At 33.2% G+C, this 11,643-nt stretch overlaps 1 protein-coding gene across 2 annotated transcripts; it reads left to right on the top strand.

Moving 5' to 3' along the window:
- The first annotated feature begins 4,787 nt into the window (after positions 1-4,787).
- Positions 4,788-11,305, top strand: LOC138336700 (GTPase IMAP family member 7-like). 2 transcript variants are annotated; one of them, XM_069286250.1, is made up of 4 exons: positions 4,788-4,940; positions 5,179-5,221; positions 6,412-6,480; positions 8,465-11,305. In XM_069286250.1, exons 2-4 carry the CDS (start codon positions 5,179-5,181, stop codon positions 9,412-9,414), a joined length of 1,062 nt encoding a protein of 353 aa, XP_069142351.1. In that variant the 5' UTR covers positions 4,788-4,940; the 3' UTR covers positions 9,415-11,305. The 2 variants fall into 2 exon arrangements, with proteins under 2 accessions (XP_069142351.1, XP_069142352.1); XM_069286251.1 differs by lacking the exon at positions 6,412-6,480.
- The last annotated feature ends 338 nt before the right edge of the window (positions 11,306-11,643 follow it).

Below are 11,643 nucleotides of genomic sequence, written 5' to 3'. Positions count from 1 at the left end.
TCGGAAACAGCAAGTTTTTGTAGGAAATAGTAAATTTTCCGTCAAATCTACAAATTCTGGAGTCCCCCAAGGCTCAGTATTAGGTCCGTTCCTTTTTATATTGTATATTAATGATATTTCTGACAACCTCGAAAGTCTGTCTAAATTATTTGCTGATGATACTTCTTTGCTATGCTCTGGGCCATCAATTTTAGAAATAGAAACTAAAATTAATGAAGACCTTATGAAAATTCAAAATTTGGCAAATAAATGGTTAGTAACTTTTAACCCCCAAAAGACGGAAGCTTTACTTATTTCTAATACGGAACATGATCACCTAATCGATATCAAATTCAATAATGTAAGTGTAGATTTTGTAGATAACCATAAGCACTTAGGAGTAACTTTGGAAGCTAATTGTAAATGTAAACAGGTATCAAAACAGATAAGTGTTCTTCGAAAACTTAAATATACTCTTAATAAAGAAACTTTAATAAAAATTTACAAGTCATACATTCGGCCACTGTTTGAATACTGTTGTGAGGTTTGGGATGGATTCTCTCTTAGTGACGCAGAAAAATTAGAAAAACTTCAGCTTGAATCTGCTAGAATAATTACTGGTCTACCGTCTTATGCTAGCAGAAATTCACTGTATTTGGAAAGCGGTCTAGAACCACTTACTTCCCGTCGTTCCCGTAGAAAACTACAACTATTTTACAAAATAAATAACAAAATTACACCCAACTACCTCTATTCATTATTACCCCCACTAGTCTCAGAAAATTCTTCCTATAATCTTCGAAATGCTAACAACTTTACTTTAACTAATTTCCGTCTCCAGATCTCAAATGTATCGTATTTTCCATCCACTATCCGACTTTGGAACCAACTAGATATAAATATTAGAAATTGACTTTATATATACCATCTTATTTAATTGAACTATTCCAACGCGATCTCTGATATCTGATACAATGCAAGTTAGAACCATATTATATATATCATCTTATTTAATTGGGCTATTCCAACGCGATCTCTGATATCTGATACAGTGCAAGTTAGAACCATATTAGTTATAAACATGTCAACACAGGGACTTAAGTAAGTCTATTTTCGAAATAATTTTTGATGTAGAACTACTTGTCCGAAACCAATAAAGTAATTAATGTTTGTGTACAAGAAGTTGTGTCGATGTAAGCCATTATACCATCTTGATTAACCAGCCTGATAAACGTTTGTTCTCCATTTTCTTTTTTTTATGCTAACAACGTTTTTTCAATATTATTTTATTTAAACATATTTTATTGTGTAATTTTATATACAATGGGATTGGGCACAAGTTTTCCAACTTATATGAAGCCCTCTCTACGGTGGCTGGGAGCGGACATGAAATAAATAAAATTATTGCGTTCGAACGAAATATTATTGCGTGGGAACGAAATACTATTGCGTTCGAACGAAATATTATTGCGTGGGAACGAAATACTATTGCGTTCGAACGAAATATTATTGCGTGGGAACGAAATATTATTGCGTGGGAACGAAATATTATTGCGTGGGAACGAAATACTATTGCGTTCGAACGAAATACTATTGCGTTCGAACGAAATATTATTGCGTTCGAACGAAATATTATTGCGTGCGAACGAAATATTATTGCGTTCGAACGAAATATTATTGCGTTCGAACGAAATATTATTGCGTGGGAACGAAATATTATTGCGTGGGAACGAAATATTATTGCGTGGGAACGAAATACTATTGCGTTCGAACGAAATACTATTGCGTTCGAACGAAATATTATTGCGTTCGAACGAAATATTATTGCGTGCGAACGAAATATTATTGCGTTCGAACGAAATATTATTGCGTTCGAACGAAATATTATTGCGTTCGAACGAAATATTATTGCGTTCGAACGAAATATTATTGCGTTCGAACGAAATATTATTGCGTGCGAACGAAATAATTATTTCGTGGGAACGAAATAATTATTGCGTGGGAACGAAATATCAACGGTTTACCTTTGGCTATTTCAAATGTGGCAGGCAGTCTGCAATTTCATATCAATATTCTTTGTAATTGGTCATTTAAAGTGGTTTTGTGTAAACCTTCTTAATAAGGTATATTTTATAAAGTATATTTTGCTTCGAAACCATTAATTTAAAGTTTATTGAATGTATGATTTGTATTCTATTTCAGTATTTGCCTTCAATGATTTGCATCAAAATTGTAGAGAAAGTCATGTAAATCCATTGTTTTACTTTTTAAAATAGTTGACTAAGTATTGATACAAAACAACTTTCGTTGTAACACAATTGCACACATTCAAATGGAAACATTGAAGCATAATGTGTTAAAGTCATATACACAGTAATATAAGAGCACATGTAATGCTTTTATTTACGGCAGCGTGTTAGGACCAATATATAGTTTTATTTATCATGTCCATACAGATTATTATCTTGTACGTTTAACTTAGTATCTTTTTAGTATCTATTGTTACAGTATCGTGTACATTTGTACGTACGTATGCAAAAACACTTATCTTGTACGTCTGTACGTACATCGTTGTATCATGTACGTACAACCTAGTATCTTGTACCTACAAATTATTATCTTGTACGTACAACTTCATATCTTACAAATTATTACAGTATCTTGTACGTACAAATTATGATATAGTACATTTGCACGCACAACGTAGTATCTTGTACGTACAAGTTTATATACTAAGTTGTTCATATGTACAAGATACTATATATATATATATATATATATATGCTGTACGTACAAGATAGGTACAATTATAAACATGTATATAGTGTCCCCTGTACGCCATCATAGGTACGTGTATTTCATTAGATATATTGATATTTCGTTCCCAAGCAATAATTATTTCGTTCCCACGAAATAATTATTTCGTTCGACGAACGCAATAATATTTCGTTCGCACGCAATAATATTTCGTTCGAACGCAATAATATTTCGTTCGCACGCAATAATATAATTTCGTTCGAACGCAATAATATTTCGTTCGCACGCAATAATATTTCGTTCGAACGCAATAATATTTCGTTCGCACGCAATAATATTTCGTTCGAACGCAATAGTATTTCGTTCCCACGCAATAGTATTTCGTTCCCACGCAATAATATTTCGTTCGAACGCAATAATATTTCGTTCGCACGCAATAATATTTCGTTCGAACGCAATAATATTTCGTTCCCACGCAATAGTATTTCGTTCCCACGCAATAATATTTCGTTCGAACGCAATAGTATTTCGTTCCCACGCAATAATATTTCGTTCGAACGCAATAATATTTCGTTCGAACGCAATAATATTTCGTTCGCACGCAATAATATTTCGTTCGAACGCAATAGTATTTCGTTCCCACGCAATAGTATTTCGTTCCCACGCAATAATATTTCGTTCGAACGCAATAGTATTTCGTTCCCACGCAATAGTATTTCGTTCCCACGCAATAATATTTCGTTCGAACGCAATAGTATTTCGTTCCCACGCAATAATATTTCGTTCGAACGCAATAATTTTATTTATTTCATGTCCGCTCCCAGCCACCGTACCTCTCCCTACAGAATTATAATTAATTATATAACAAAGAATACAAAAATGGCAAAAATATACATATTTACATATTTACAAGATTTGAGAGAGAGAGAGAGAGAGAGAGAGAGAGAGAGAGAGAGAGAGAGAGAGAGAGAGAGAGAGAGAGAGAGAGAGATTATTTTAATAAATGTATATAATTACTTAATTTATTGAAATGTATGTATTTGTGATCACTCCCGATGCTGACGACCGAAGTTGTACTGATCGCTGTTCTTGTCTCGCTGCTTTACTTAAAGTTCATCACATCCCGTGCCTTGGTATCTTTCTCCTGTCAATATGTTGCTTTCTTAATTACGTTTCTCTTCGTTCGCCAGCATCGTAAGGATATTAAGAAACATTTTTTATTACATGTAGTTCATATTATAAATAGGAAACGTAGGAGGAGGGGGAGGGGGTTAGAACCTATTACAGTCAGTTATATACTGTTGAGTGCTCTGACATATTGTAATGTTATCTTCAAGAGATAAATCCGGACTTCCATGTAGTAGTAGCTACAGGTCTAAAGGAATGAAGTTGTTTAATGTTCGAAATCATTGAATTCTCTGGTCAGCGTAATTACATGTATAACATGTAAAGAAGAAGTGGTGGGCATCCTCAATGGGATGTCCACATTGGCACTGCTGGTAATCTATCAAATTAAAGCGGAATAAATCATGTTTTAGGGTACTGCATCTATTTCTTAATCTGGCATGCAATATATTTGCTTTTCTATTTCCAATAGAATAATAAATAGGTACTTTCGTAAGATTATTTAGAGACTTTTTAAAAATGAATGACCTCCCAAGCGATCAAGACAAAAACGTTAATAATAGTCATGTATTGAAAGTGTGTTGAAATTGATCATTTGGACTCTAAGAAAGTTGTCTTATTAAGCAAGTGGTCTTTATACAGAGGTGGTCGTTCAAACAGGTTTGACTGTACTCTATATTCGAGGAAAACTAATTGACCCATTTAAATTATATGCTAGAACCATTGGAAAATAAATGCAGTATAACAAAAATCGTAACTGACATAACCGAGATTTTATCACACTGGATACTGGTAACATAATCTGTATTACTTAACTTTACAGGTAATGTGTTATCTTTTAAACTTTTTTAAAGATGTTATCTAAAGCAAATACACACACAGTCGTATATAAATGTGTATTTTTAAACATTCGATTAGCAAGAAAAATATGTCGACTTGATTTGAACTCGAAGGACATTAAAATGCATCCATTAGGATGAACTGCGCATCTAACTGTGGGAAACAGCACTCTTCGGTAAAGAACAAAGTTTCTTCATATCAAGAACTATCCAAGGATACGTCATTGTCATTATTCTAAGGTAAATATTGGGCAAGTTGGGGTGAGTCACGTGAGATTCTGTAATGTTAGATATTGTAATCCACAAAACAATGGATGACACCGCAACAGTTTTAATTTCATCTAGCCTCCTATCATATTACTATTTAAGAAAATGTGTTATAGATTATTTCATGCCATACCTAATTTTAAGGTTGATATATTATGCAGTAAATGTGATGGTATTGATATATAATCTAAACGTTTGTTTTATATTTCAGATGGCCACGAATGACAAATGGTATCCTCCTTCCCCGGATCAAGGTATACATTATAATACTTCCTCCATAAACCATTGCGCATTCAGTCACATAGAAATTAAATTATTTTCACAGTTTTTACTATTTTGCTTTGACGATATTTCATATCTTGAATGAACTGTTGAACGTACTGTATCATAATTTTTAATAAAGATTTATCATGATGCATATAAAATATCCATACCAGTGTGTATATTTGTATAAGTAGCGTTATGATTATGCAACAGATACGTATACTACCTGTAGGAGATAACGATAGTGAACGATGTATATCCTTGATAACCGAAAGCTGTATGACTGTTTCGTGACATTGTTTGTGACATTTTGTCATTAAGTTGTATTTTTAAAATGGATCATGGTTACTCATAAGAATCATTGATACTCCAGGAGTTACTATCACTGTCGTTATATCCACCCCTGGGATACGTCATAACTATCTTCAAAAACGCAATCTTTTGCCACATGATTTCACTTTTGTGTATAGATGTACCGGTAGTATTATGATCCAAAGTATTAGGAAATAATTTTCTGTGTTTTTTTTTCTTTTTTTCTAAATTTCGATTAGGTCCCTCTAAGCCTGTGCTGCATGGAAAAAGATTTTTGCCCAAATCACTTCAAATTTATATTAAAAAAATCATCACTACTGTGTGTGTTCAAATCTGCATACAGAGCTACATATTTATGGTACTCCATGTTGAACAATGAAAACAAAACTGAGTAAATGTTTCAGTGAATACCATACAGTTACTGTGCATGGATCCTTTAAAAAACAATCATGATTCTTGTTCTCCGAATGAGGTAATGAAATGTATCATGACTATTTATATATGTCTCAAGGTTTAAATAGGTAGAAAGGGGTTACCTGGGGCTGTGGAATAGTTAAAAAAAATACCCAGTGTAATACTGGAAAGTACCAGTAACATTCAGTGCCATGTTTTAAGAATGAGAAACGCCTCAAACTGTGGAATAGTCAAGATAACGAATAGTTATCGGCGCTTACGGGCCTCAAACTATTCATTATTCAGTTTTCGATGTTTCTCAAAATAACAATTACAAACTGATCATGTTTATTGTACAAAATCAACTGAATATTACCTTCGGAATAAATGTTGTTGTTGGTCATTACTGCACAATGTTGTCAATGTTGTCAATGTATTAAAGTTGTTGACGTTCTTGCCATTTTTCTATTATAAGGAATGCATACAGCCCAAATGCCACGTGCTGCTGAAGATAACTCTGGTAACATAACGAAAGAATATAACCGTAAGTTGGCTCATGTTTATATAATAAAAATGTGTTGACATTTTTGCCTTTCGATTGCACAGAAAAATGGGGTTGGTTAAAATACAATGAGTTGACTTCTTTTTTTATTTGATATTTTTCCGGTTATGTAACAAACCAATAACATATATGTAAAAAAAATCGAACAAATGTTGTTGAACGTGAACTGAGAGAGTAGTTCAGTAGTACAGATGTAGGGTTTTATTTTCTGGTCATCAGTCATCAGCATCAGACATGCTATAAGTTTCCTTAGTTTTAACATCTATGCCGGGTGTATATTTCGATATTCAATGTTTTATGTAACACGTTGTTGTTCGATCGCATTTTAAAAACGAAATACAATGTATATGTTTTCATACTTTGTGGATTCAAACCCGTTACGTAATGTTGTTTGGACGAATAATAGTTTGTTCGTCAAAATAGGTGGAGTTATTATCTTTGTTTGCTTTTTAATATTTATTGCACTTTTCCCCTCATTTTCATTAACTTAAAGTTAAGTTTATTTTATATGATTTTAAATTACCATGTGGTATATGACATTAAACGTTAGTCTGGTTATTTTTTTTATGTTTTTATTCGGACAGGATCCACTCGAAAGGTTTTCTAAGTTTTATAAAGCATGATTTCAAAAAAAACAACACTACATGATTTCCATTCAAATATGAGTGGTATATGACTTGAAAACTTTCCGTATTTACCGTCTTTTTTTAATCAAAGTTTTTTATTTGCAATTATTATCAAGTGGTTTGCATGTTCAATAGTTGGCTTCTCAATGTTATCATTATTTTAATCTAAGCAGTAGGTGTATTAGGTTGTTGGTATTATTTTTCTAAACACATTTTAAAAAAAAATACTGATTAACATTTGAATGTGTACAGGACCTTTCTAATGAATTGGACAGGCTAACTTGTCCTTATACTTGCAATAGCTATATTTTTCTTTGAATCTTTTTAATTAGTTTTCTAAGGTAAGGTATTCTAAGTTTTATAAAGCATGATTTAAAAAAACAACAACATGATGTTTATGCTAATGACTTGAAACTTTCCGTATTTTACCGACTTTTTTTAAAAAAGTTTTTATTTGCAATTTATTTTAATGATTACGTATAAGACACTATGTTTAGCTAATTGTGGCACGTTTATAGCATCTTCACTTACACATCGTAACTTTTGGTTGAAAGTCTCAACATTATTTCGTTTTCCTGATTACGTAATGTTGTAAAGTGTAGTAAAGAGTAAAAACAAACCAAATGGCACAACCCGTTGGCACTAAAGCTGACAACAAAGCGGAAGTGTTTAACAGTAATATAAGTTACTTATTTTTATTTTAAATATCAATATTGAGTTATCGTTATTGTGTTACGATTGTACAGAATAGAAAATTGATTTTGTGAAGAAGAAGGAAATGCAATGAGATGATATATGTTACTTTTAATTTGACATTTATTCTTATTGTATAACCAATATTTTATTTAACAAAATGTTTTGATACTTGCCTTTCGGAACAGGTAAAGTATTTTATTTCCAACCAACGTTATTATCACACCTGCATTGTGTTGGCTATTGAACATCTATTCTGAGTGTTTATGTCGATATTCAACTTTTAAGTCTTAGTTTCATGGACCGCTTTGCAGTCCATTCCAAATACCGATACCCTACTCAACTTTATCCTATAGAACCACCAGAAAGATACTGTAATCCTTAAAAATATATTTTCCACATTATTGTTTGAAGCACAGAAAAATGTTTTTACAAACCCTTTATTCATTACGCCACTGATAGCCTTATTACCATCGTTATATTCTGTATCTTCTTCAGTTTCTCTCATTTAAAAAAAATAAATTCTCATTTATGATTCCGAAATTTGAGCGAGTGCGTGGCTTATGTAGTTCTGTAGTAATCTAGTTTTTCACGGTCATAAAGGATTTATAAGTGTTTAGATTTGGATGGACATTTTATAATTTCAGAATCGTCCGCAAATTTACGAGTTGTGCTGATCGGGAAAACCGGAACAGGAAAAAGCGCCACGGGAAACACAATTATTGGTGATGATGTCTTTGAATCCAGATCAGATCCTAATTGTGTTACCCAGGATTGCAAGGTAGGGCAGAAAGAAAGATTTAGTGTTAAGCTGGAGGTCATTGATACGCCAGGGTTCATGGATCCAATGCTATCTCCAGAGAATATCGCAGAGAAATTTGCTTCTTGTAGCTGTCTAAAGTCTGGAGTTCATGTCTTACTCCTGGTGTTGAGGATAGGACACAGATACAATGGCAACGATGCAGAAGCAATGAAATTAATCGCTAAAATCATTGGCGAAGATTTCGTACATCATGCAGTTGTCGTATTCACAGGAAAAGAGCAACTTGATGAAAGCAACAGTTTGGAAAACCATATTTCCAAATTACCAAACGAAATAAAGAAGATTATTAAATCCTGCAAAGGTGGTGCAATTGCTATATCAAATACAGGAAGCCCTGATGAAAGAAAAGAATCAGCAAGAAAGATCATCGACAAGATCCAAGACATAGTAAGGCAGAATGGTGGAAGTGACAAACAGTACAGGATGGCTGTATTCCATGGCATTGAAAGACGTATCGAGGAAGGAAGGCGCAGAATTCGCGAAAGCAATACTCAAATACAAGAAGAAATCCGTTGTTTAAGGTCTGAAATGGATAAATTAACAAGAGCTGATCAGCACGATCAGCGTCAGAATATTGAGAGAAAAATTCAACATCTTGAGACCCAACCGATAAACGATGACACGGCTCAATCAGCGGCTACTCATCAAGCCTACTTTAGAAGCATATCAGATATAATTCAAAGCATACCTGTACCTACATCCAACATTATAGATTTTGGATTAGGAGCTGCAACGGTAGCAGTCATAGCGGTATTGATGAAAGTTTTCAAGTGACAAACTGAAACTTTACTTGTTATATTTGATAAAGATCAATGTCAATGTTGTAATGAACGCTGAATATAATAACCGTTTATAGTGTCGAGATGTGAGATAATAGGCAGGTATTGTGTTTATCTATCGTTTTTCATAATCTAACAATATCTAAGAAGTATCATTAACGGTATGTTCCGGGTAACACGTGATACGTACAAACGTATGTCTGTAGGATACGTATGACCTCAAATAGTAAATATGGGACAAGGAAGTAATCCAAACCATGTAGACGAAATGTGTTGCCGAAAGGTCAAGGTAGTCTAGCTTGTCCCTTTATTATCTTAAAACAAACATGAAATATACACGGTAACATAACTTTCATTCCAACAGGATCCAGCTTCGTCAATATCCCTTAGCTTATAATGAAATTGATCATCATAAAAGCCTTAGAAAAGTTAGGTAAAGTGTCTCCACGTAGTACATCTTTTCATAAGATGTTTTATGGGGAATATAAAATTAAGAAGATAAGAGATATTAATAATTAAGAAACTAGACCTGTTCTAATTGACGCATTCACGAGATAATTCCCGATATTTAAGGGTGTTGCTATAACCGCCATGATATCCACCCCGAAATAATGTCACTGCAAAACTGAAAACTGTATGCAACAACAGATGAGACAGGTAGTTTGGTTCTTGAATGTACATCCAAATGAGGATATACTTTATGAGTTTCAAGTTGGGCATCGATTTCTGCAATCGTCAACGATAGTTTCTGTATACCTATGATTGGTGAGTTTTACTGACATAGTCCAGAGGTGGATGTAAGGGAGTTGCTAAGATGACACTGTGACTATATATGACATAATAAAACACCGGCAAGTTAACATGGCTTGTGTTATATCTTATAACTTACATCTAACTGGGCGTGTCTATACGTAAAACATGGCTAGTATTGTATCTTATAACTTACATCTAACTGAGCGTGTCTATACGTAAAACATGGCTTGTGTTATATCTTATAACTTACATCTAACTGAGCGCGTCTATACGTAAAACATGGCTTGTATTATATCTTATAACTTACATCTAACTGAGCGCGTCTATACGTAAAACATGGCTTGTATTATATCTTATAACTTACATCTAACTGAGCGTGTCTATACGTAAAACATGGCTTGTGTTATATCTTATAACTTACATCTAACTGAGCGCGTCTATACGTAAAACATGGCTTGTATTATATCTTATAACTTACATCTAACTGAGCGCGTCTATACGTAAAACATGGCTTGTATTATATCTTATAACTTACATCTAACTGAGCGTGTCTATACGTAAAACATGGCTTGTATTATATCTTATAACTTACATCTAACTGAGCGTGTCTATACGTAAAACATGGCTTGTGTTATATCTTATAACTTACATCTAACTGAGCGCGTCTATACGTAAAACATGGCTTGTGTTATATCTTATAACTTACATCTAACTGGGCGTGTCTATACGTAAAACATGGCTTGTGTTATATCTTATAACTTACATCTAACTGAGCGCGTCTATACGTAAAACATGGCTTGTGTTATATCTTATAACTTACATCTAACTGGGCGTGTCTATACGTAAACATGGCTTGTATTACATCTTACTGTATCTATCAGCTGTAATTATCATAACGGAATTTACCTCAACTTTGATTCAATAGTTATATAGTTTCATTAACTTCAACTTTGATTCAATAGTTTCATTAAATCCCCAAGTTTTTTTTATAGGGGATAGATTTTTATTTGACATTTTTTCCAAATACACTTAGTCTACAGTTTCTTTGATAATATGTTGAAATGGCGTTCGGTATTTTCACATTTTCAAGCTGTATGTCCCCATTGCCAAGTTTAATAAATTTTGACATCTCATTATTGATTTTGAGTTATTTATAAATTATAACTTACATCTAACTGAGCGCGTCTATACGTAAAACATGGCTTGTATTATATCTTATAACTTACATCTAACTGAGCGCGTCTATACGTAAAACATGGCTTGTATTACATCTTATAACTTACATCTAACTGAGCGCGTCTACACGTAAAACATGGCTTGTAATATATCTTATAACTTACACCTAACTGAGCGCGTCTATACGTAAAACATTGCTTGTATTATATCTTATAACTTACATCTAACTGAGCGCGTCTATACGTAAAACATGGCTTGTATTATATCTTATAACTTACATCTAACTGAGCGCGTC

Source organism: Argopecten irradians, chromosome 12, assembly GCF_041381155.1.
Source record: "Argopecten irradians isolate NY chromosome 12, Ai_NY, whole genome shotgun sequence".
Lineage (NCBI taxonomy): Eukaryota > Metazoa > Mollusca > Bivalvia > Pectinida > Pectinidae > Argopecten > Argopecten irradians.
The sequence above is the reverse complement of the archived record's forward strand: the minus strand, read 5'-3'. Positions and strand labels throughout refer to the sequence as shown.

Bases quoted from the DNA above. Each gene is read 5' to 3' on its own strand.
- LOC138336700 (XM_069286250.1), top strand. From the start codon at position 5,179: ATGGCCACGAATGACAAATGGTATCCTCCTTCCCCGGATCAAG. The intron at 5,222-6,411 runs GTATACATTATA...TTCTATTATAAG, and splicing joins TCCTCCTTCCCCGGATCAAG to GAATGCATACAGCCCAAATG. The intron at 6,481-8,464 runs GTAAGTTGGCTC...TTATAATTTCAG, and splicing joins CATAACGAAAGAATATAACC to AATCGTCCGCAAATTTACGA.